Source organism: Canis lupus, chromosome 16, assembly GCF_048164855.1.
Source record: "Canis lupus baileyi chromosome 16, mCanLup2.hap1, whole genome shotgun sequence".
NCBI lineage: Eukaryota > Metazoa > Chordata > Mammalia > Carnivora > Canidae > Canis > Canis lupus.
The window spans coordinates 26,189,014-26,216,831 of record NC_132853.1 but is presented as its reverse complement, the minus strand read 5'-3'; the positions used below and the strand labels follow the sequence as shown (position 1 = coordinate 26,216,831).

Genomic DNA, 27,818 nt, shown 5'->3' with positions numbered 1-27,818 from the left:
AGTGCTCTGAGACAAGTGACACAGAAACCACCAGTCCTCCAGTCAGCTTCCTGAAAAAGTGCAACATTGAATATACAGTTCAACAGTTTCCATTCCCTGGAGAAATTGGGAATTGGAGGTTTTCTCCCCCTAATTAAGACCTGAGCCAGGGTGAGAGACGATGGTTAGTGAATGTATTCTAGTCTAAACTTTAGCCTTTGTGCTCAGCGGCCCCCATCTCAGGACTATTTCCTGTCAGTACTTAGATTTAGGCAAGACAGAAACCAGTCCCCTGGGTAGCTCCCCTAATAGTCAGTACGTTGAATGTATGTTTCAGTCTTCCCTGTCCCTCCTCAGGGAAAAGCCAGGAGTTGGAAGTTTTCCCTGAGTCACACCATGCTGAGCGGAGGAGGGAGACTAAGGCAAATGGTGCCACGAATTTTCCCCTTCTATGCAGCTGGTTTCATACTCTTCTAGGGGCAAGAGCCTCTTAACTATTTTCCAGATTTCTCACAAAAGTAATTGGTCCATGTATTGTTGAATCAATGTTTCCATGAGGGCAAGGAGGGTTTGTTGATGCACACTTACTGAATTTTTAAAATGGAGATGTGAGCAGATGGTGTGGTAAAATTTGTGTTTTGAAAATATTCTCTGGCTAAAATGTAAAGACCTAAGAGTGATAAAAAAAGAAGCAGGAAATCCAGTTAAAGATTATTGGAGTAGTTTTTCAAGAGATTTTAATGGCTTGGACTGGGGTGGTGGCTTTGGATATAGAGAGATAGAAGACAAAAATTAAGAAGGTTGGTAATGGGTTATACATGGAGAATGAAGGGAAGAGGGAATTGTTAAGGATGACTCAGTGTTCTAGCAAAGGCAGCTCAGTGAATGGTGATATCCTTTATTGAAATAACAAACACTGAAATGTTATAAATTTAGTCTCATATGAAACATTTCAAGTGTCTCATATGAGACATTTCAGGTACCTTTGAGATACCTAACTGGTGAATTTGACCACACTTAGGAATATAACACATAAAGGAGCAACTGGGGCTGTAGATACAAATTTTGGAGTTTCAGGCCATATTTATTCTGCATCTTTAGGAATGTAATATTCTCTCACTAGAATGTAAGTGCCATGAAGGTAGGTTATCTTTTCTGTGGTGTTCCCTGCTTTATCCTTAGATGCTTGATGTTTCTGGCACATTGTACAAGCTAAATATGTTTATTGTTGTTGTTTCTTTTCTTATCTTCACCCTCCATCCCCACTGCCCTAGTATTACTAAAAACATTCAAAAGAAATCCATCTTACTCCATTTCCACAATCATTATGTAATATATTTCATACTTACATAAGAGCACATGTAATATATATATGTGAGTTATGGAATATATTAATAAAATGAAAACATCAAAACTGTCATTTAAGAACTAAATATTACTTTTAAAGCTATGTGGATGCTTCTTGTCAATCCCATCCCTTTACCTATTCCCATAGTGTTAATCAATGTCCTGAAGTTTGTGATTACCGTTCTTTTTTTTTTTTTTAATTTTATTTATTTATTCATGACAGACACAGAGAGAGAGAGAGAGGGGGGCAGAGACACAGGCAGATGGAGAAGCAGGCTCCATGCAGGGAGCCTGACGTGGGACTCGATCCCAGGTCTCCAGGATCACACCCCAGGCTGAAGGCGGCGCTAAACCGCTGGGCCACCGGGGCTGCCCTACTGTTCATTTTTTAAAAGTGGCTTTACCACATAGATACATATTCCCTGGGATCCCTGGGTGGCACAGCGGTTCGGCGCCTGCTTTGGCCCAGGGCGCGATCCTGGAGATCCGGGATCGAATCCCACGTCGGGCTCCCGGTGCATGGAGCCTGCTTCTCCCTCTGCCTATGTCTCTGCCTATCTCTGTGTGTGTGTGTGTGTGTGTGACTATCATAAATAAATAAAAATTTTAAAAAAAATTTTTTAAAGATACATATTCCCTAATAAATATATACTTCTAAACAATGTTTCTTAATTTTGTCCCTAATAAATATATACTTCTAAACAATGTTTCTTAATTTTGTTTTTTTTAAGTTTTTTAAAAAATGGCAGGATATTATATATAATTTTCTGCCACATGCTTTTTTCCCTAATCCATGGTAGAAGTGCCAATTATTTTTATTGCTTATTATAATCCATTGTATGACCATGAGATAGTTTACATATTACTGTTCGTAAATATTTCTGGTTATTTCTAATGTTTTTGTTTTTATGTTCTGCTGTTAAAGTAATGTTGCTATTGACATTTTTGTAGAAATTGAGAAGCTGATTTTAAAATTTATATGGAAAAGACTTAGCATAGCCAAGATGTTTTTAAGTAATTTTTTTCCCATTTTATTCCCTCTTTTTTTTTTTTAAGATTTTATTTGTTTGGGAGAGAGAGAGCACAAGCAGGGAGGAGAGAGAGTAAAGCGAGCTCCCCCTTGAGTAGAGAGCCCAAAACAAGGCTTGATACCAGGGCTCAGGATCATGATCTGAACTAAAGGCAATGCTTAACTGACTGAGCCACCCAGGTGCCACATTTTGTTTCCCTCTTGAAACCTAGAAATTGTTCCCAAAAAAATTGGAAAATTTTTTATTTCTATGTAGATAATTTTTTTTAGTATAGAAGGACTTTCTGTTAATATGCATTTCCAGTGAATCTGTATAATTCCAGATTTTAAAAAATTGATATATTCTTTGTGACTTAACATACATAGTTTCATGTTTGAAAAAATCCTCTATTTTCAGGCAGCATCAGCATCAAGTTCTCTATGAGAACAAGGTTGATGATTCTTTTTTTCCTCTTTTCTTTTCTTTTCTCTCTTTTCTTTTCTTTTCTTTTCTTTTCTTTTCTTTTCTTTTCTTTTCTTTTCTTTCTTTCTTTCTTTCTTTCTTTCTTTCTTTCTTTCTTTCTTTCTTTCTTTTTCTTTTCTTTCTTTCTGCAAGAGAGAGCTCAATGGAAGGGCAGTTGGAGGAGGAGAGAAAATCTTGAGCTGGGGCTTCATCCCATGACCTGGAACACCTGTCCCAAGCCAAAATCAAGAGTCAGACATTTAACTGACTGAACCACCCAGTTACCCTAGAGCAAGGCTGATGATTCTTATAAACTTCAGTCTTCTGTATCCTTACTAATTTTGTCTGACGCAACTGTAGATAGAGATAAGATATATAAGAGAGAGGTACATCAAGATCCTCTATAGTATTTAGGGAATTGATAAGTTTTTCCTTATATTTCTTGTCAGCTTTTCTTTTATATATCTTGAAACTGTGTTTAAAGTGCGTAAAGATTCATGACTTTTTAGTGGATGCACTTTTTAAGTATATGGAATATATATCTGTTTCTTATGAAACTTTTTGCTTTGAAGTCCATTTTTTATGACTGTTATACCTGATTTCTTTTGGTATATGCCTTGCATTTCTTTTTCCATATATTCATTTTAAGATTTCTGTATGGCTTAATTTTAGGTGTTTCTATTGGTCAACATATAGATGATTTTTTTCTTTTTCTCTCCACCTCTTCCTTCCCTGCCTACCTCTCTTTCTTTTTTCCAAACAATATGAGTGTCTCAGTCTTAATAAATGAGTTAAATTCATTTGTATTTGCTTTAATTCTGGGCATATTTGGACTTATTTTCTACTTATTTTCTCATTTTTCCCCATAGTTGTTTGGAAGTTCTGTATCCCATTTATCATTTTCTCAATATAACATCTTTATTGTGATAAAATTTGCATATGCTCACTCATTTAAAATATAAGTTCAGTGGTTTTTATTCAATTCACAAAGTTCTGCAACTATATTTGAACATTTTTATCACTCCATACACATTAGTAATCACTCCCCATTTTCCCCCAGACTTTCTTCCTTCCCCAGCCCTAGACAACTTATAATTTCCTTTATGTCTCTATGCATTAGCCTATTCTGGGACTTAAAATAAATGGAATTATACAATATGTGATCTTTCGTGTCGGACTAATCCCCTGTACAGTCAGAACTCTGTAACTTTTGGCTCCCCCAAAACTTAACTACTAATAACCTACTGTTTGCCAGAAGCCTTATTGTTATCAATGTTATCATAAACAGTTGATTAACACGTTTTATATGTTATATGTATTTTATACTATATACTTTTTTTAAATTTATTTTTATTGGTGTTCAATTTGCCAACATATAGAATAATACCCAGTGCTCATCCCATCAAGTGCCCCCCTCAGTACCCGTCACCCAGTCACCCCCACCCCGCACCCACCTCCCTTTCTACCACCCCTTGTTCGTTTCCCAGAGTTAGGAGTCTCTCATGTTCTCTCTCCCTTTCTGATATTTATACTATATACTTAACAATAAGCTAGAGAAAATCATAAGGAGGAGGAAATGCATACGTGGCATTGTACTGTATTAAAATCTGTTTATAAGTGGACCACACAGTTAAAACCTGTGTTGCTCAAGGGTCAACTGTATATTGTTTTCAAGGTTCATCCATGTTATGACATGTGTCAGTACTTCATTTTTATGGCTGAATAATATTCCACTGCACAAATATACCATGTTTTATTTATCTATTAATCAATTGGAAAATATTTGGGTTGTTTCTACTTAGGGATATTATGAATAATGCTGCTATGAACATCTATGCACAAGTTTTTGTTTAGACATGTTTTCATTTCTCTTGGGTATTTAATTATGAGTGTAATTGCTGGGCCATGTGGTAGCTCTATGTTTAACCTTTTGAAGAACTGCCTGACTTCTTTCCAAGGCACCTGCACCATTTTATATTTTCACTGCAGTGTATGAGAGTTCCAATTCTCCATATTCTTGCCAACATTTATTAAAAATAGATACAAATGAAGAGCGAATTATCCCCCCCCCCCCCAATTTCTGACTAAGAACTCTTCTAGTTATGATCAATTATTTGTCTCTTATCTGCCTCAGCTTCGCTTGAGTTGCCTAAAATATTTCTCAGGAATTGCTTTATATGGTATGGCAGGGGCACCTGGGTGGCTCAGTTGGTTAAGCAGCCAACTCTTGATTTCAGCTCAGGTCTTGGTTTTGAGATCATGAGTTTAAGCCCTGTGTTGGGCTCCACACTGGCATGGAACCAACTTATAAGTGAATGAATGAATAAATGAATACATGCATGCTATGGTATGTAATGGCAATTTGAAAGGGCAAATAGGTGTTAAACTGCATACAATTTTTCTGGAAAAAATAGTTTAATAACTTCTAAGCTATGATTGGATAACTAAAATGATTCTTTTCAATTAGGGCAAATTTGAATCATTTCTATTTAGGGAAAAAATTCTGTCCTAGTATAAAATTTATATCAACAATAAAGTTTTTCAGCTCTAATGCCAAGCTAGGAAAAAAATAACCTGTCTTTGTCCCACCTTTCTCCTTTTTTTCTATTCTCTGAATTATAATCTTATATATAAATATTACATACTAATGATTCAGTTTTTAAATTTTAATAGAATTAAAGATCTTTACAGCTAAAAGTTCCTTCAGATAGATTAACAAACTTTAACAGCCTTATTTTGTAGATAATTTTTTTAAAAACCTAGTAATATATGACAGTTTGTTTTATATTTGCCATAAAAGTTCCCTGAAGTGACATAATGCACATTGTACTTTTAATTGTAATTTTTATGATTTATTTACAAATCTGTGGCTATTTTCATTGTCCATAAAATTTTTAAGTTCTTAGAATCCAAAAAGTCAATAGATAGGCTGTTTTTTCTTCATTCATTATAACAAATTTTGGAATTTTACATATAAACCTGCTTTGAAAAATTTTAAACTTTTGTTAGATGTTTTCTTTTTTTTTTTTTTTTTAATTTATTTATGATAGTCACAGAGAGAGAGAGAGAGAGGCAGAGACACAGGCAGAGGGAGAAGCAGGCTCCATGCACCGGGAGCCCGACGTGGGATTCGATCCCGGGCCTCCAGGATCGCGCCCTGGGCCAAAGGCAGGCGCCAAACCGCTGCGCCACCCAGGGATCCCTGTTAGATGTTTTCTAAGTCATATATAACTCTTTGATATTCTGAATTCTTTTCTATATAATGGGAGTTTCTTTGGGGCTAAATGTATATTGAACCAATTTCTTTGTTATTTCTCAAACTTGCCTTGTTAAATAGATATTATGGGATATATTTTGGAATTACCAACTTAATGATTTTCCTCAAGTAAAGTGAGAGGTGTTCCTCCAGATTTTAAATGTTAAAAACCTATTGTTCTGACAATTATTATCTCACGATCAAAGAATCATATATGAACTGCTATCTATGTTTTCAGATGACAGAAAACAGTGTATCATTGGATTAAATTCTATTAAGTATTAACAATTTTACAAATTCACAACACATTTTACATTGTTTAAATCCTAAGGATATTTATACCCTCTTCTAAACTGGTTATTCAGTAGAGAAATTTAAAGAGATTAATATATTATTCTGAACATTATCAACTTTATGGTAGTCTTATCTTTTCAATTGAAGACTCAGTTTGACTCTCCCATATACACCATCCCTGAATACTGTTATAGGGTTTTCAAACTTCCTAACACTGATGAGAGACTAATTAATAATAGTGCATATTAAAAAGCAAATTTTAATAGCCATCCTTTGAGGCACTCAAGTCATTAATCTAAAAAAGACTTTTAGATTAATGATTACCCTACATGTTTTTTTTTTCCCTAATAACATGATAATAAAGAGAATTTTTCTTTTTATTAGTCAGGCTACCTTGATCGCTGTATAACATACAATGAGATGTGTTACAAATTAGTGATTTTTTTAGTGTTTTAGCTGCTGTAACAAAATACCACAGACTTGGTAGTTTATAAACAACAAAAATTTATTTCTCACACCACTGGAGGCTGGAAGTCCCACGATCAGGTTGGATGACGGCCTTCTTCCTGATTAGTAGCCAGGGTCTTTTGGCTGTGTCTCATATGGTAGAGGGAGCAAGATAGCTCTGTGGGATCCCTTTCATAAGAGCACTCATCTCATTCGTGAAAGCTCTAAACTCATGACCTAATCACTTCCCAAAGGGCACATTTCATGGTACCATCATCTTTGGGGATTAGGAGTTCAACATGTGAATTCTGAGGAGACATAAATATTTACACCATAGGAGTGATAAAAATTTTGTCTTATGATCTTATTAAATTTATTTCTGAAAATAGATAAGGGTGATGGGGCATGTGGGTGGCTCACTTGGTTAAGTGTGGGAATCTTGATTTCAGCTCAGGTCATGATCTCAGTTTCCTGGGATCAGCCTGTCCAGCTCAGCTGGGATTCTGCTGCTTTCTCTCCCACTCTGTCTGCCCAACCCTACCCACACACATGTGCATCCTCTCTCTCTTTCTCTCAAATAAACAAATAACAAATCTTTATAAAAAAATCAAATAGATAAGGGTGAAATTCTGAGGAAATAAACCATCTTATAAAAATTAGTTTCTGTTTTCTAGAGAATTTGGGGTAACGTCCTCTTGCTTACCTACATTATAATAGCTGGTCCACATTGTATAGAACTCTTTGCATAGAACAAGTAGGTAAAACAGGTACATTTAAATCATAAAAATCTCTAGTACTGGCTTTTGTTGTTTCATTTCAGCTCTTAAGAGTTTATTGTTAACTTCTACTTTCTTTGCATTTACTATTTGATTTTCTAGCTTCTTAAAAAGAATACTTCAAGGGATCCCTGGGTGGCTCAGCGGTTTAGCGCCTGCCTTTGGCCCAGGGCGCGATCCTGGAGTCCCGGGATCGAGTCCCAAGTCGGGCTCCCAGCATGGAGCCTGCTTCTCCCTCCTCCTGTGTCTCTGCCTCTCTCTCTCTCTCTCTCTCTCTCTCTCTCTCTCTCTCTCTCTGTCTCTCGTGGATAGATAAATAAAAACCTTAAAAAAAAAGAATCTTCAATAAAAAAATCTTTAGTTGGGGCTCCTGGGTGCCTCAGTCAATTAAGGGTCTGACTCTTGATCTCAGCTCAGGTCTTGATCTCAGGCTTGTGAGTTCAAGTTCTGCATTGGGCTCCAGGCTGGGCATGGAGCCTACTTTAAAAAAAAAAAAAAGTAAAGAACCTTTAGGTAAGAATATTACGAATTTCACTTAAGGTTTAAAGAGATAACTTGAAATTTATCAACTTTGACAGAAGTCATTTTTTTTTCTGCTTTTGAAACCCCAAGATAGCAATCATAGTAGCAGCAGCAGCAGTAGTAGTAATAGATATGGTAACAGCAGCAGTAGCAGTAAACTTTTATGCTTCTCTTATTATGTGCTAGGCATCATTCAGAGTCATCTAAATCAGTTAATGAATTTAATCCAATAAGAATTCTATGACATACTCTTGTTTTTCTCATTTTATAGATGAGAAAAGTAAAATGCTGAAAGATTAATTTGCTTGCCATAGTCATGTTGTAGTTATATTCTTTCAACAAACCACAGTAAGTTTGTTCATTTGGACACACACAAAAAAAGTTCATTTTTTTCTTTCTCCTTTTCAGTTACTAGAAAAGTTAAAAGAACGTTGGCTCTACACTGGTTTATGGCATAATCTAGAATTGGTGAAGACAGTCATTGTAGAACCACAAGGAGGAGAAAAAACTGATTTTAATGAATTACTGCAAGTGTACTATGATGCAATCAAGTACAAAGGAGAGAAAGGTAATTGGAAATTATCAGCTGGTCAATGAAAAAATATTTTTTATCATAAGGTAAGAAGTTGATTCTGTCAGAATTCTGTTTTTGATATCTTTTCAAATGAATTGCACTTAAGAGAAAAATAATACTTTAAAATCTGTGTGAAAAGAAAAATTGAAGAAACTCTTTTATTTGGAGTTGTTCTGTGAATATTTTCATTTGGCCAGTTCAGCTGGCTGAGTTCAACTTTAAGAAACAGGGATCCCTGGGTGGCGCAGCGATTTGGCGCCTGCCTTCGGCCCAGGGCGCGATCCTGGAGACCCAGGATCGAATCCCACGTCGGGCTCCCGGTGCGTGGAGCCTGCTTCTCCCTCTGCCTATGTCTCTGCCTCTCTCTCTCTCTGTGACTATCATAAAAAAAAAAAAAAAAAAGAAACAGATATATAGGGCTGCCCGGGTGGCTCAGCGGTTTAGCACCGCCTTCAGCCCAGGGCGTGGTCCCGGAGACCCCAGATCGAGTCCCGCATTGGGCTCCCTGCGTGGAGCCTGCTTCTCCCTCTGCCTGTGTCTCTGCCTCTGTGTGTGTGTGTGTGTCTTTCATGAATAAATAAATAAAAAATCTTTAAAAATATATATATATATACATATATTCAGATCAGGAAGACAGTATAGTCTTTCTTATACTACCTAAAATGTTTTATGAAAGAGGGTGGATGGAGTATGCATAAATATCTTCCTTACTAGCCAGACAAACCCTAAATTTTGATGCAAATAATGTACTTTATGTTTACATTTTATTACATAAGGTAAATTTGAGTTTTCAAAACAGAACTGAAGTCTCAATTTCAAATTTAGAGAATGTCCGTTAAAAGTTTGCTAGGAAGAGCTAATAGTAATAACTTATGAACAGTGTACCATCTTAAAGATGCTATAACATAACATAATTGTCAATATTGTCAGTATAATAAGATTATAGACAGAGTGTTCTGTGTGTGTTTTAAGTGCTTTCCAATATAATATTGATTCAATATGATATGTAGTACAAACTAAAGGTTTTTTTTTTTTCTTTCTTAAAGAATTTATTTATGAGAGGGAGAGAGAGAGAGAGAGAGAGGGGGGGAGGCAAAGACACAAGCAGGCTCCATGCAGGGAGCCCAATGTGGGACTCGATCCTGAGTTTCCAGGATCATGCCCTGGGCTGAAGGCGGCGCTAAACTGCTGAGCCACCCGGGCTGCCCAAACTAGAGTTGTTTAAATCATTCTGAGAACTTTATATTCTGGTGGTAAAAGTAATGATTGCAATTTTACCTTTTTAAAGATAAAACAGTTGGTCCACAATTGCTCAGTTCATCTATAAGTTAATGGTACTCCAATATGGCTTTTCTTTGTAAGTTATTTGGGAGATACACAGTTTGTAAATTCGTTTAGTACCATATTGCACAGAAATGTAGTATTGTTTCCCTTTTAAAACTTTATGTCATCATAGTTTTCTATTTTGATTATGTTAAATTTGCTATTACTTAACTAGATCTTTTCAAAATGACAGGAATAAGCAGTTTCAGAGAATTTTGAATGTGCTTTTTAAAATCTTTATTTTTTTGTTGCTTAAGATGGAGCCCTCTTGGTAGCAGTTTGTCGTGGGAAAGTGAGTGAGGGTCTGGATTTCTCAGATGATAATGCCCGTGCTGTCATAACAATAGGAATTCCTTTTCCAAATGTGAAAGATCTACAGGTAGGCCATCAAAGCCTTAAGTTTTGTTTATCAAATAAGTTGTTAATTTTTTAAGTTTTTATTTAAATTCCAGTTAGTTAAGATACAGTGCAATATTATTTTCAGGTACTGAAGTTGTTGATCTTAATGTAAAGTTAATAATACAGTTTTCTTGTATCCTCGGATATTTTAATGCTTTGGTGACTCAGAATGAGTGAGAAAGATTTGGTAGATATTTGTGTTCTATCAACCTCTAAGCCCAGACTTACAAGGTCCCTCAGAGAATTCTAGAATTCTAGGGTTCTTTCTTTATTTCCCTTCTCTCAATACCATACCCTCCCCTGGTGATTTCATTGAGTTTAGCTGCTCCAAAATCTGATCTCTTGCACCTCAGCTCAGCAGGACCACCATACTCTGCTTGTACTTCAGTGTTCTAGGTACTATTTGTCAGGAAATTATATGGTAGGAAGAGAGCTGAGAATCATGGGGTTCACCTGATGGGTTCCCTTTATTTCCAAAATTATGGTCCTATGCTGCCTGATATCTTCTCCCTGAAAGTAGTTGCTTTATCTATTTTATCCAGTTTTACAGTACTTGTAGTGGGAAGGATATTCCCAAACCAGATATTCTATCTAGGCTAAAAACAAGAATTTTGCTTTATTATCACTGATTGTTTACTAAACAGTATATTTAAAAAATTATCTGTAGCAATAATATGAAGCCTACGGTGATGTTATTTTCCATCAGGAAGGATTTTCTTTTACTTGCTGCTGGGATTTGAAGGTGCTAGCAATCTGAGACCAAGAGTTTAGGTTTTCTGGCCATTAAGCTGACTGAAATGAGTATAATTTATATCTCTTTTCCTAGGATATAATCTGTTAGGGTCTCATACCAAGTATGAGACCAAGTATTCTTTCCCTAGGCAGGTATCTTATTTATTGTTAATACTTTAATAGACACTGTGAATTATATAATATTAAATATAATAAACAGTATTTCAAGTGGTTAGCTCCTACTCTTCCCTAAGCTCTAGATCTCTTCAAAATTTCTGAAAGTCCTCAGGAGGTATCTAATTCTTTCAGCCTCCACTAACTTTGGTGGTTTCCATTATCTTTCTTCAGCTGCTAGGCCCCTATTGAGTGTGCTAATGACCATGCCCAAGGCTCCCCTTTCTAATATAGTTAATGGTGCCTCTCACTACAGCTACTGATGAAATAGTTGACATCTACTCAAGAAAACTGTTCTGTTCACTATCAACAGCTTTAGTTGCCACATTCCACTGAAGCTGAGGGCTGCTGATGGTTCTGCTATTGGCAGTATTACTGTCTCTCTTTGGTGTCTTATCATTTTACCTTGGCCCTATATCATTGTACTAATGCTCCTTTGTATCATACATTCTCCCAATGTCTTATATTTTTTTTCCTTAAAACTAGCTCTTTCAATTTTTGTTTATATCTTGTCTTTTTCTTGGACCTATACAGAAGCCCTTGAGGACCACACAAGAAAATAACTCTTTGGCTAACACTATGTTGTAGTAAATATTATACTCACTAAATAGCAAGGCCCGAAGATTCATTCACATCAAACTCATAATAATGATTATGATATCTGAGAAGAGAAAGGAATGAAACTAAGGGTGGTTATCAAATGGGACTTTAACTTTTTCTATAATATTTGTTTTAGTAGAAAACAAATTTTAAGAAAATGTGGTAAGAATAAAGATGTTTATTATGTCATTCTTCAAAAAAATATTTAAATAAAATGTTAACTTGTGAAGAAAAAAAATTACATTTACCTTCTGGTTTCTCTACCCTTGCTCCCAATAACTATGATTATTGGCATTGTTGTTGCACTAGTGTTGAGTTATTAATGCTCTTTTTCCTCAAGATTAGTTCTTCTCAGGCAACTTCTCATTCTGTCATACACAAAAGACAGCTGGTGACCTGCTCTGATATTCCTCAGTCAGTAATGGTCTTGCTTATCACAGTCCTGCTTGTCTGAATTGCAGTGGCCGTAGTTATATTTGCATTGTTCTGCAAAACAACAGAAGCTTCAGTGAGATCTGAATGCAGAGGAGGAGGGTGGTTTTAAAGGAGTTTTGCTAGTGGTTCCTGAAAGGGACAAGTAGAGTAGACCCAAGAGTAGTCCAGACTTCATGGATAAGGGACAGATAAAGAGGAAAATTCTTTACTGGCAATATCAGATATAAGTGAAGTGTATTTCTTGTTGCCTTATGTCTAGATCAGCTCTTCCTGTGTAACAAACAATTCTGAAACATAGTGGCTTAAAACAGTAATCATTTGTTATGAATCACATATCAATTGGTGGGGGGTAGTAGCTGGGTGGGTGGTAGATGATCTGAGCTGGGGTTGGCTGGGCAGCTCTGCTGATTTCTACCAGGCTCAGTCACCCTGCTATGGTTTCACCAATGTAGTTTGGCCTGAGTGGGTCAGCTCTGCTATATATGCATCTCATCCTTTATGTACCAGCACACTAGTCAGAACATGTTACCATGTTTTATACCTTGGCAGAGACATGAGGGCAGGCTTGATTATGCAAGCACTTTTCACATACCTACTTATATCATGCCTACTAACTTACTGCCCAAAGTATGTCACAGGCCTAAGCCCAAAGCCAGAAGCAATAGGAGGCGTGTGGGTATTTTCTACCGCACATGGCAAAGGGCTTAGAATTAAGACTCGAAAAAGGAGTTTTGGCTTTTTTTTTTTTTTTCACAACTAAAGGATATTTGTGGGACATCCATTCAAAAGACTGATATTTATAAGTTTTAAGAGTATAGATATATAATGTTTATAATAATTAGAAAGGCCTTTTATCATTTAGAAATGACCAGAATATAGTCATCAATACCTGAAATATCTGAACACCTGAAATAAATCAAAGCACTATTATGGGATTAAAAAGAAATAAAAGTATAAATTAAAATTATAATTATATAAAATTATATAATAATTATTATATATAAAAATAAGTATAAATTTATACTTATAAATTAAAATATAAAAGAAATACAAAATTTGGTAATGAAGTCTACTTTATTCTTTTGGTTTTTTCCTGTACATTTGGTGTTGCCAAATAGTTTCCTAAATATAACAAAAATCTGCCATGCAGATTTGCCCATTTCCTCAAAGAGTTTCATAGGTTTGAGCTCTTAAATTTAGATATTGGTTCCAGGGATCCCTGGGTGGCTCAGTGGTTTAGCGCCTGCCTTCAGCCCAGGGCATGATCCTGGAGTCCTGGGATCGAATCCTGCGTCAGGCTCCCTGCATGGGGCCTGCTTCTCCCTCTGCCTGTGTCTCTGCCTCTCTCTCTCTCTGTGTGTCTCTCATGAATAAATAAATAAAATCTTTAAAAAAAAAGATATTTGTTTCCATTTTGAGTAATTTTTGTATATGATATAAAATAAGGTACCAATTTCCTTATATCTGAAATGAGTTTGTATACACCATATAGTTAAATCATATTTTTTTAATTCATTCAGCTGAATTCTGCCTTTCATTTGGAGAGTTTAATCTATTCACAAAGTAATTACTAATAAGGAAAGACTTAGTTCTACTATTCAGCTGTTTGTTTTCTGTGCTTTTTGTTCCTCAATTGCTTCATTATTATTCTTTTTTGTATTTAGTTTTTTTTTTCACTGAGTGCTATTTTGATACCCTTCTTTTGTGTACATTTTTTAGTTATTTTCTTAATGTTAACCCTGGAGATTACAAATAACATCCTTAATCTCTGTCCTTTCCCTTTTATAGTGTTACTGTCTGGATTACATTCTTAAAATTTTATGCATTGCATTTTTATACATTTTACAACATAATTTATAATTATTATTTTATACATTTGCCTTTTAAATCTTGTAGAAAAAAAGGATTACAAACTAAAAGTATAATAATACTAGCTTGTATATTTTACCTACATAGTCCTCTTTACCAGTATCCTTTATTACTTCCTAAAGCACATACTGTACTGCTTTCATTGTGTTAATTTTATTGCTTACAAATATGTTTTATGATGTGTTAGATGGTATACTTCAAGGATTAGGATAATTTCTTAAAGTGTCTCTGTAATTAAAGTAGTACCTTGGAATATAGTAAGTGTTCAATAAATGTTGATTTCTTAAAAAATAAAAATGTTGATTTAATGACTAAATATAAATCTATTACTTAGTATACTTATATTTAAGTCTTACATACACTTACATATATTTAACTGTGTATATACTTAAATAATCATATCTGAATACTAAGTATATTCAATATATACATTGTATTTACATATAATTTAAATATAAATATATTTGATATATTAATTAAATTAAAATAGAACTAAAAGTTAAATATGTTTTTAATATTCAGGCATACCTCTTTTTATCATACATTATTGCACTTTGTAGATATTGTGATTTTTTTTTTTTACACATTCAAAGTTTATGGCAACCTGCATACAGCAAGTCTGTTCGTGCTGTTTTTCCAACAGCATTTGCTCACTTCATATCTCTGTGTTACATTTTGGTAATTATTGCAAATATTTCACAGTTTTTCATTATTATATTTGTTATGGTGATCTGTGATGTTACTACTATAATTGTTTTGGGGTGCCACAAACTGCCCATATAAGACGTCTTAATTGACAGATTTTAATTAAGTAAGTAGATGTGTTCTGACTGCTCCACCAACTGGCTTTTCCATTATCTCTCTCCCTTCCTCCTCGGGCCTCCCTATTTCCCAAGACACCACAGTATCCTTAAATTAGGCCAGGTAATAACTCTTCAATGACCTCTAGGTGTTCAAGTGAAAGGAAGACTTGCATGTCTCACTTTAAATGAAAAACTAGAAATGATTAAACCTGGTGAGGAAGGCATGTTGAAAGTTGAGATTATCTGAAAGCTAGGCCTCATGTGCCAAACAGCCAAGTTTTGAATGCAAAGGAAAAATTCTTGAGGGAAATTTAAAATGCTACTCCAGTGAACACACAAATGATAAGAAAGCAAAACAGCCTTATTGCTGATGGAGAAAGTTTTCATGCTCTGAATAGAAGATTAAGCCAGCCACAATATTCCCTTAAGCCAAAATCTAATCCAGAGCAAGGCCTTAATTCTCTTTAATTCTATGAAGGCTGAGAGGAAGCTACAGAAGAAGAGTTTAAAGCTAGAAGAGATTGATTCATGAAGCCAACTCCATAACATCAAAGAGCAAGTTGAAGCGGCAAATGCTGATGTAGAAGCTGCAGCAAGTTATCCAGAAGATCTAGCTAAGATAATTGAAGGAGGCTACACTAAACAGATTTTTCAATGTAGATGAAATGGCCTTACATTGAAAGAAGAGGCCATTTAGCACTGGACCATCTAGAAAGGGGAATTCAGTTCCTGGCTTTTTATCATAGAGCAGGCTGACTCTTGTTAATGGCTGATGCAGCTTGTGACTTTAAGCCGAAGACAGTGCTCATTTCCCATTCTGAAAATCCTGGGGCCCTTAGGAGTTACGCTCAACCTACTCTTGCCCCTGCTCTGTAAATGGGCAACAAAGCTTGGGTGACAGCACATCTGCTTATAACTTGGTTTACTGAATATTTTAAGTCCATTCCTGAGGTCTACTGCTCAAGAAAAAAAGATGGCTTTCAATATATGACTGTTCATTGACAATGCACCTGGTCACCCAAGAGCTTGGATGGAGATATGCAGTGAGATTAATGTTGTTTTCATGCCTGCTAATACCACATCCATTCTGCAGCACATGGATCAAGGAGTAACTTTGACTTTCAAGTCTTATTATTTAAGAAACATATTTTTGTAAGGCAATAGCTGTCATAGGGGTTTCTCTAAATTCAACTGAAAACCTTCTGGAAAGGATTCACCATTCTAGATGCTGTTAAGAAATTCATGATTCATGGCAAGAGGTCAAAATATCAACATTAACAGGAGTTTGGAAGGAGTCAGTTCCAACCCTTGTAGATGACTTTAAGGGAATGTGATTGAATTGCTGCAATCTCATGATAAGACTTTAACGGAAAAGGAGTTGTTTCTTATGGATGACCAAGAAAGTGATTTCTTGAGATGTAATGCCCTGATGAAGATACTGTGAAGATTGTTGAAATGATGGTAAAAGACTTAGAATATTACATAAATTTAGTTGATAAAGAAGTGGCAAGGTTTGAGAGGTTTGACTCCCAATTTTTAAAGAAGTTTACTGTGGGTAAAATGCTGTTAAACAACATTGCATGCTATAGAGAAAGTTCACTGAAAGGAAGAGCCAGTCAATATGGCAGGCTTCATTTTTGTTATATTTTAAGAAATTGCCACAGCCACCGCAGTTTTTAGCAACCTCCATACTGATCAGTAGCAGCCATCGACACTGAGGCAAGAACCCCTCCAGCAGAAAGATTACGACTCATAATGGTTAGCACTTTTTTTTTTAGCAATAAAGGATTTTTTAATTAAGGCGTGTATGTTGTTTTTTAAGACATAATGCTATTGCACACTTAAGAAACTATGGTATGGTGCATACATAACTTTTATATGTGCTGAGAAACAAGAAATTCATTGGACTTGCTTTATTGTCATATTTGCTTTATCACAGTGGTCTGGAACCAAACCTACTATATCTCCAAGGTATGTCTATTTATATTTAATAGAAATTATTAAAATAATTAAAAGTTATTAAAATGATAGTAATCATTATGAGATGATAATAGGGCATTAGTGAACATTAATATGACTTATAATGAGGCAGTATAGTGTATTATTACAATCATGAATTATTAAAAGAGAGAAGAAAATGCTCAATCCTAGTAGAACTTTATATTAACACACAGTAGAACATTATAAATTAGAGGGATATCTTATATTGATTATACTGACTGTCACTCTTTATTATTTTTCTGCTGCATTATAAATTATCACATAGTGAAAAAAATTATCACATAGTAGCTTAAGACAACACACATTTCCTAATGTCATAGTTTCTGTGGGTCAGGCATCTGGGCGTGGCTTAGCTCAGGATTCCATAGGATGCAGTCAAGGTATCAGCTGGGCTGTGTTTTTATCTGGACCTTGGGTCTTCTTCCAAGCTCATCCAGGGTGTTGACAGAATTCAGTTCCTTATGATCAGTAGCCCCTGATCCAGCCAGGAGCTACTCTCATCTCATAGAGGCTACTCACAGTTCCTGGCCCTGTCACCTTCATACAAGCCCTCTCACAGCAGGGCAATTTACTTTTTCAAAAGACCAATGAGATATATAAGAAGCAAGTCACAGGTTCTGCTCATACTCAAGTTGAGAGGAACCTATAAGACACAAGTCTGAGTCGTCTTAGGGTATGTTTGCCATATTCCTATTTTCTGTAAAGTGAGATGAAGAAAAAATGACTTCTATAAATAGTTCTTCCAAAACTAAAACGGATTACTGGACTATAAATTAGGACTTTATAATTTTCTTTTATGTTAATACTCAGTCTAGGATACAGAAATAGTAGAGGTTAATTTTGTTGAAAACCTTAAATATAAAAATAAAAAAAAATAAAAAAAAAACCTTAAATATTCTAGCTTTTGGAAATTAAACAATCTGTTTCTACATTTTTTCTCTATTGTTTGATTTGAATTTGTATTTTAAAAGCTTAAGATCAGTGTCAGAATTAGAAAAGTGATTTGAGTGGGGAAAAAGGGCAATGACATTAATTTTATGATAGTAAAAGTTTTTTCTTAAATTTGAGACACAGATTATGGAACTAAAAATTAAAATACACTTTAAAATACTAACTTAAGACTCTTGTCTCAATTGCAGAGTTTGGCTTTTAGAGAAGCAGGAAAATGTATGTTAGAGCCAAAAATATGACTTCTTTGGCTGTGACCAGGATTTCCTCTTCCCACCTTGGGGACTAGAAAGTAGAGGTAGGAAAATTTCATTTTGGAGCCAAGTGTGACTTGTTTAGTTCAAGTCATAATTTATTGCACATACCTCAGGGACCTGAAAATAAAGAAACCCACTATGAAATGTTGATAATGGGCCACTCTGAAGGGCAAGCATTAAGCTAACTTTCCCAGTGAGGATTTTTTTCACTTCCACCTTTCCCAGATGCTTCTGATCATTCTATAAGGACATACTTAATCGTGTAATAGTTAAAAAGAAAACTTTCTGTGCACTAAACCGTAGTATTTGAGGGGGAGGAAAGTGAACCAAGGCCTTTATATGATTAGATGTTGGTGAAAAAGTAGAACTAAAAGAAAAGTTGTTTTCTTTTAATGCAATTAAGTTACAGTATAACAAGGCTGCCATTTAGTGGATATCTACAGCAAATCCTTTGGCCAATTAGTATGATCTAAAAACTACAAAAGCCTTCAACTTTATAATCCAGGCATCTACATCTGAAATTGGTGGCTTGGTCATAATTTGTGAGACATTATAAGGTACAATATTTAGATTTTAAAATCGCATTTTATTTATATTCCCTAGCATAGTTTGGTAGTCGATAGAAATATTTTCTTTTCATGAGTATTGTGCCTTTACTTTCCTGTGGAAAATGCATAAAACCATGGCATATGGGTAAAAATATTTGTACTTTAAAGATGTTCAGGTGGTATGTTAGATGTTTATAATTGGTTTCATGAAATTTGATGGTAATATTCAATAACAGAAGTACTCTTACAATGATTGAAATAACTTCAGATAAATTTTATATTCGTGTAATCATTTCTCTTTATTAATATAGTATGTTCAGTTACTAAAATAGATTTTACCTGGAAACTTTAAAATTCAGAGGGTGATCTGATTAGTATCTTAGTATTGACATACAAAAACTACTATTTTTTTGTTTAGGAAGCTTCTCTTAGCTTTGAAGATACTGTACTCTGAGTATATTTAATCAGTTTTGGAAAATTACATTCATGATTGAAAAGACAAGCATGTTAAATTAGTTACTGACTTTATAACAAACATATAAATTTATAGGCTTCCATGCATTCTTGATGTTTTATAAACTTTAGAAAAGGGTTGTTATCTTTGCTTGCCCCAGAAGATAACAGCATTAATTAAACAGAATGCACGTTAAACTGCATTCAACTAGTGTTTTCAGGTGTCAGAGTATTATTAGATGATGGCTGTATATGTATTCTTTAACACTTATTTTTAAGGAGAATGATCTTGATTCTTCATTATTTTTCTTGCTTTGATAGCAGCCTGTATATTCATCAGTAGATAAATGAAGCCAGGAGTGCAAGGGGCTATAGTATATCAAGACAAATTTCAGAAACAAACCGTTCTTAATAATTTTTAGTAGATTTATATATTCCTTTAGTATCACTTTCATAATTGTGTTGATGCCCTTGAGTATTATAGTATTTATTTATTCATTCATGCAATAAGCTTTTACGAAGAGCCTGATTTGTACTAAATATAGTAGGTACAAAAATGAACACAATGCTATCTCTACACTCCTGAAGTCTCTAATTTAGTAAAGGATGTGAGTATGTAACAGAATGTTTTGGTGGGATTGAGTTTAGGTATTCAGATGCTTGGAGAAAGTGAAATTGAGTAACAGTTTTCACCTCTCATCCAGATATCCATTTACTTTGATTGTCTAAAATAGGTGAAGGAAGCAGAGAGATGAGATTTGAATATTGTTTATACCAATATTGAAACATACAAACATTTGGAATAGCCTCTTCAAAGGTCAGATTATAAGACCATTCAGATCATTAAGACTATTCAGGATAATGAAACAACCATTTTTTGAGTATCTGCCTAGAGTACCAAGTACTTTAATAGACTGGTGACACAATGATCCACTAAACAGATTATAGTCCCTTATCTCATGGAATTTATAGTCTAGCAAGAAATAGTGATATTAAAGTAATAAACAGTTAATTACAGTTGTGATAGAGGCTGTAAGAAAAAGTCACAAGAACTATGAGAATGTATAACAGGATCCTGACCTAGTCTTTGGGGGTAAAGAAAGACTTCCTAAGGAAGTGATATTTAAGCTGACATGGGAAAAAAAGCTAGGAGTTATATAGGTGAGCAGAATGGATAAGAATATTCTCAATGGAGAGAATAGACTATGATCAGGCCCTAAAGGTGTGAAAGAAGATAAGCAGTTTCCAGGAATTGAAACAAGGTAGAAAGTGAGTTGGGGAGAATGGCATGTGAATAGAGGCTGGGAGAGGTATTAAGGAGCCAAATCATTTAGGGCTCTCTATGCCATTTTAAGGATTTGAGACTATTCTAAGCCAAGGGAAATTCTAAGCTATCCTGTGGGAAACCAGATCCGGGAATGGAGCCTGAGGTCAGAGCATAGTGGAGTTCTAGTTATAGTGTAGCATCTGATACAGAAACCCACCTGGATCTAGCTCCGATAATAACATGTGGTTACCCAGGGGAAACGGCTGTGTATATAAACTTAAACGGTTGTAATACTAAACTCCTAAGTTGCTTAGGAGTCCAGCAACTTGCTGTTGGAATTTTTGGAAACACTTAGGCCAAAGCACAGAAATGGAAGAAGAACCACGTCCTCTCTGAAGGTCCAGAATGAATTTATCCTCAATTACTTAAACATTTTTTTCCTTCTCAGAACACTTTTTTCCCCAGCTTTTTTATTTTTTAAAGAAAGCTTGGCCAAAAGTATTATTAAAGTAAGTTGTTAAGTATATCTTGAAATAACAAAATTAAAATCTAGTTTAAATCTAATCATGTCCTTTAGGTTGACAATTTGTAATTTGCCTTGGACACTGAAAACTGAGATAACCAAACCCTTGTACCCATCCCTCCTGAGAAACAAACACAAAAACATAAGAATAAATGGCTGAGGGATCCCTGGGTGGCGCAGCGGTTTGGCGCCTGCCTTTGGTCCAGGGCGCGATCCTGGAGATCCGGGATCGAATCCCACGTCGGGCTCCCAGTGCATGGAGCCTGCTTCTCCCTCTGCCTGTGTCTTTGCCTCTCTCTCTCTCACTGTGTGCCTATCATGAATAAATAAAAATTAAAAAAAATAAATAAATAAATGGCTGAGGTATTTTTAATTTTTAAATTTAAAAGATTTCCCATATTTCTTAAAGGAATGTTTTAGGATCGGGGGGAAACATTTAAAATCACAAAGTTTTAAGCAAGTTTCATTAGCCTTTTTCCTTTTTCTCCGAATGACATAACTAATGTCATTCTTTTTCTATAGAAAAAAAAGCCATGTCTGAATAGAACTATAAATTAAACCTTTGGATATTTAATAAAACAAAAACTTCTGGTTTTGAGTTTATTTTTAAGATTTTGTTTATTCATGAGAGACACAGAGAGAGAGAGGAAGAGACACAGGCAGAGGGAGAAGCAGGCTCCTTGCAGGGAGCCTGATTGGGACTTAATCTTGGATCCCAGGATCACACCCTGAGCCAAAGGCAGACGCTCAACTGCTGAACCACCCAGGTGTCCCTGAAAAAAATTTTTTTTCTTGTGTTCATCTTGTTTTTGGCAAGAACAAGAACTTTATTGACCTTTGTATTTTACTTTTGTTCTCATAGTAGGTTTAAGGCCTTAAAAGTGAAATTATCACCCTGGGGAATCATAAGATTGATTGATATATTACTTCTGTTGGCCAGAACATAATCAGCAACACTACCTCAAAGGGAAGTGGTAGAATGGGTTTTTAATTTCTCTGAAAATAAGTTTAAGTTTTTTTCTTCAGAGTAGAATTTTTTTGTAGTGAATTTTAGCTTATTTATATTTATTTGGTCAAATCCCCTTAAACCCTACAGAGTACAGAGATGTAGGTGGGCTTCAGGTGAGTATGTTACTTGATATTTTCTCCAACTATAAAGCCTTAAGGTCTCAAATAACATAAACTGTAGTAGATAGCACTGGTCATTGTTTATACATCAGTCTTTCCTATTTTTCACTGAGACTGAAGGTTTGATCATTTGGAAATAAGTTCAATTTCTTTTTTTTTTTTTTTAAGATTTTATTTATTTATTCATGAGAGAGAGAGAGGCAGAGACATAGGCAGAGGGAGAAGCAGGCTCCCTGTTGGGGAACCTAATACTGGCTCAATCTCAGGAACCTGGGATCACGACCTGAGCCAAAGGCAGATGCGCAACCACTGAGCCACCCAGGTGCCCCCAGTTTAATTTTTCTACCTGTGGGACAAATAATGTGCCAGGGAGTATAATAAGCTCACAACACCTCATTATGCATTTTTTTAAATCAAAATTACCAAATTTGTTGCTTGAAATTACTTAAAATGGATTTTCTCAAGCTTGACATTAATGAGATTTTGGGCAGTTTAATTCTTTGTTATGAGCAATATGCTGTACATTATAGAATGTTTGGCAGCATCTCTGGCCTTTACGTATAGATACCAGTAGCAGACCCTTTTCTTCCCACTAGTTGTGACAACCAGAAATGTTTCTCCAGACATTGAGAAAATCTTTTGGTAGGCAAATCAGCCTCAGTTAAGTATTGCAGCTTTGTATAGTAAGACATATAAGTAAGTATATGTCATGAATTAAAATGAGCAATGTACATTTATTTTTTAAATTATTTTTTATCAAGTTGAAAAAAGACCAGTAAAGCTTTTCTGAGGAGCCAAATTTATACAAAATACAGTAGTTTCTTATTTTAACAGTTTTTTGGATTCTGCCCCACTTCCAGCACCTTCTTCGGAGAGACAATGACTTTCACTTCTTTTAGCTATTTTGTCTGGTATTTACCTCAGTATTTATCTTTATTTAATCAATTTTAAACCTGTTTACTTCGTATGTGATATAAGGATTTTAGCTTACTACACCTTTCCCTTTTTCCTCCTAATATATCACATTTTAAAAATTAAATCCATAATCAATATTCAAATCATGACTATGAAAATATTGTTCACTGTAGTCAAAAGATTTCCTTTCTTTCTTGAACTTTTTATCTTCCCATTAATAATGTCCTCTGCCCAGCCCCGGTGGCTCAGTGGTTTAGCGCCGCCTATGGCCCAGGACGTGGTCCTGGGGACCCAGGATCGAGTCCCCTATCGGGCTCTCTGCATGGAGCCTGCTTCTCCCTCTGCCTGTGTCTCTACCTCTCTCTCTCCTCTCTGTGTATTCTCATGAATAAATAAATAAAATCCTTAAAAAAAATAATGTCCTCTGCCCTTTTTTCCTTTTAAAAGATCTTCAATCTTCTCTCACCCTTCAATGAATCTATACAGCACCTTGCAATACAATTATCCTATCAGACCTGTCAGATAATAGGTCAGTCTTTTTTTTTTTTTTTTAACCCCTGATGACATTGCTTCTTGAGCCTTCTGATCTACTTCAATCAGGACTGAGTTGTTTTGTTAGCCCACTTAACTGCCAAAATGCTGAAATTTCCCTTTGCTTTCATCCTAGACATTTGCCTGTCTTCTGTATTAGATCCTAAATTTCCTAGGTCTCAAATCTTCCTCCTGTTTCTTATTTACTGTTTCATCTTCATGGTACACATCCTCTAGCAGTTTACCTATACATTCATTTCCTGAGCTTTTTTTGGATTCCTGCGGCCTAACTGGCTTATTTCCCATCAGTAGTTCTGTGAGTACTTTGGTTTGAACTTTCGCCTCTCTGCTTAGCCATATACCATTTGTCCATCTGCTTTTCACATTCAAGTATTGGATTTTGAGGTTGCAGTTGTCTCTGAGTTTAATTGAAGATGAAGACTGTGTTTTTTTGTCTTTTAAGTTTGGGCAGTTTTTGAGAGGCAAGGAAAGAGAAATGTCTTTCTTTTTTCCTTTCTGAAACTAGAAGTGTTCATTACTTTTCAAGATAAAGAATGAGATTTTAAAATGCTGTGATCCCATATGCCTTATTCCCACACTCTCACATTCACATTTGAGAAACTCTAAGTTAAATATTCCTAACAATAATATTGTAAAGATGAAAAGTAATATGTTTTAAAAATCAAGCATATACTTATATTTGAAAGATAAATTTGGATGTAATAAATCTAGATGGAGAAAGTGTCAGAATTCGTTTGTTGGGATGTGGAGGCAATAAACAGTTTTAAGATTTTAAGTATATTTGAGTATTCTTCAGTACTTATGTAATCTGTTACATGCACACTTTCTCTTGACTGTGTTTGTTTTTAAATGTCACAGTGTTGGGATCCCTGGGTGGCGCAGCGGTTTGGCGCCTGCCTTTGGCTCAGGGCGCGATCCTGGAGACCCAGGATCGAATCCCACGTCGGGCGCCCAGTGCATGGAGCCTGCTTCTCCCTCTGCCTGTGTCTCTGCCTCTCTCTCTCTCTGTGTGACTATCATAAATAAATAAAAATTAAAAAAAAATCACAGTGTTTAATCATGTGAAATTTGAATCTGAGCCTCCTCTAAACGTACTATAGAATGAATATATATTCTACTGTGATTACCTTCTACTTTCTATGCCTGCCATTGCCACCAAACTTTTATGCAATATTCCCACCTCCCACCCCAGGGCCAAAGTGCTTAGTATTGTATTTTCTAGCATCCATAAGCCTCTTGCATGAGAGATAACTGCCTTCTTCCAGAATTCTATAGGAGTAGGTACGGTCTCTATCATCTTTTGAGTGCAACACTACTCCTTCCCCTTTAAAAAGCCTCCTGATGTTACCTCATTCCTTTAAGAGCCTGGGCTTCCATTTACAACTCCACCTTGCTTTCTTATGTACTATAGTATTTCATTTTGTTGACTATTGCTAGAAGTGTTTATTCATAATTATTTGGCTCTTGTTTGTGACTTTAACAAGGGAAGCTCTAGATTACAAAATATAGGAATGAGCTAATATTCAGACTAATAAAGGACCAACCAGTTATGAACTCATTCCATAGATTATACCACGAACATATTTTATAAAGTTAAAATAAAGCTCATGGATTGCAAAGTGATAAAAGATATTATGGAGGATATTTAAAAGTACTAAGGTTATAATTTGTCAGAAAATTTACAATCGCAGAAATTATCAAAAATTAAGATTCAAAAGGAATACTATTTTCTATGTCCTGCCAATGTACATATTTTCATTGATATTTGATGAAAAAGTAGCCACTTAATAAACTGAAGAAACTGTTGTGCCCAAGATCCCGAATCTGAGAAACCGCCAAGGAGCCGACACCGATGCAAACACACGAGGGTTTATTTACAAGCTCAAGCCTGGGTCCAAGTGTACCCAACACAGCGGAGCAGGGACTTGGACCCCGAGATTAAGAGGCTTAGCAACTTTATAGGTGCCAGTGGCCAATGGGATACGCAGAAAGTTGCACAGTCATGCTGGTCCGCTGAGCCGGATCTCCGGTTAGGGTGTGCCCTGGTCTTTGACTAGGACGGGGCAGTGCCCTATGTAATAAGCAGGTCAGCACAAGGCGGGTGCGGCCCAAAATAGAGTCAGTCTTGCTCTGCTTGTCCAGGGGTAGGGGATTTTGTTCAATTTCCTGGGTCCCACAGAAACTTTTTTTATGTTACCTAAAATAATTTGCCTATATATTGAATAGAATCAGTTAACTTCATAAGTTGATCGAGCTGTTAGAACCCTGGTTTGAGGTGAACAGCCTCAGAGATGGCCTACATTGGCTAATTGCCCACATTGTTTTTGTCAGTACTGTGGCTTTCATATATATGCAACAATGTAGTATGACAAAATGTAAAGCCCACCCAAACCTACTTGGGCTTTAGAAATATGGGATAAATAATAACTCCAGCCCACTTACCTCCAATATATGATATTTTACTGTTTTGTGCTAATTTTCATTTATTTCTTCAGCCAACTCTATGAGGTAAGGTTGGCAGGAATTATTTTCTTCCACTTAGAAAGGAGAAAACTGAGAAAGGAAACTAAATTGAGGGAGTACTGGTGACTTGCCCAAGATCAGACAACTAGTTAGTGTCAGTCTTAAATCCAAGCTGTATACTTTTACCTCCTTCCCTCAAAACGTACTATAGAATGAATATATATATATATATATATATATATATATATAACATTTTATGGAGGTGATAATTTAAGCATTTTCAGGTTAACCTAGACAATATCTTAATGTGGCTAGCCTAACTAAATTGCCACAGGGCTTATTATTTTTAAAAACTGTTTAGCTTTGCCCTTATAGAATAAGCATATACTATTTAAGATAATCTTGCGTATCTTAAAGTATTAACTGTCTTTTTTTTTAATAGAAAAATAGTAATTTCTTTTTTTCTGGGCTCATTTTCTTATCTTGACAAATTATTTTCATAATAAAAAACCCCAAGCATCTAATGCTCCATAACTGACAGATTGTTTTTGCATTACCCAAAGCATTTAATCAGGATTTTTTTAAAAAGATTTTATTCATACAAGAGACAGAGTAGGAGCAGGGCAGGGTGGGGGGAGTAGAGGGAGAGGGATAAGCAGACCCCTCACCGAGCAGGGAGCCAGTGCTGCCAAATCCCAGGACCCTAGGATCCTGACCTGAGCTGCAGGTAGACACTTAACCTACTGAGTCACCCAGACACCCTCAGGTTTATTTAAATATTAGTGAGTTACAATAAACTATTCTAGATAGTAATTAAATTATTATAACCAATTAAGGTAAAGTATGTTGAATATATTGAAAAAAAGAGATGCCTGGTTTAAGAAGAAAATTTTTTTCTCTATTTGAAATTTCTAGGCTATTTTTTTTATAGCAATGACAATTTATAACAGAGTTTAATATAGATTTTCTCTGTAAAAAGTGTGTCACCCAAAGCAGCCTTACTACATATGTAAGATAAGTTATGTTGCTGTTACTGGTCTGTTATTATGTTTTGATTATTATTTCCTAGTAGATGATTGTGGTCAGTTCCTAAGGTAACAAGAAAAGTAAGTAATAATTGAATACCATCACTTGCGTGAGCACTCAGCACTCGTGTGTGTGTGTGTGTGTGTGTGTGTGTGTGTGTTTAAACTCTTAAAGGGAGCCTGGCTTCTTAAGTCTTGGCAGAAACCCATTTTTTTCCCATTTAAGAAAATATATATACTATATTTGGTTAACTTGATGTTTAGAAATCTTGAAAATATGCCAGATGAAATAAAACCAGCTATATTCCTTTTATCTGGCTAAATTATTTTACATACAAGATCTTATGCTGAGTTTAGAACTCTAACCATTGGAATTTATAGTGTGATACTCTGATAAAAGTGTTTATACTGTGATGATATAGAGCAGTAAATGTCTCTAATGCACAGTCTCTGTCTTCCAAATTTGGTTTGTTATAAATATTTATGTTTTATGTCCTGTACCTTGGCGAAAGATAAAACTATTCTTCTTGAGTGTTTGCTAGACAAATGCGCTTATTTTTCTGAAACAACGTTTTAAAATATTTTTGATTAATAAGTTTAGCTGATTATTTGTTCTTAGTCTTATTTCCAGGCTTGAACTTGTGTTGTAAAGCTTACATATGAGGGAAAAGGCATAATCTGCCTGTATAGATTGCTTTTAGAAAGGTGTTATTACTCAAATCATAATACATATTTA

At 35.3% G+C, this 27,818-nt stretch overlaps 1 protein-coding gene across 3 annotated transcripts in view; it reads left to right on the top strand.

Annotated features, from left to right (window-relative positions):
• BRIP1 (BRCA1 interacting DNA helicase 1) overlaps nucleotides 1-27,818 on the top strand; it is a 180,653-nt gene that overhangs the window by 117,182 nt on the left and 35,653 nt on the right. For all 3 annotated transcript variants that reach the window (XM_072779704.1, XM_072779705.1, XM_072779703.1), the window contains 2 exons: nucleotides 8,502-8,661; nucleotides 10,248-10,369. In XM_072779704.1, coding sequence (XP_072635805.1) covers nucleotides 8,502-8,661; nucleotides 10,248-10,369 — 282 coding nt within the window. The remainder of the gene's footprint in view (nucleotides 1-8,501; nucleotides 8,662-10,247; nucleotides 10,370-27,818) is intronic.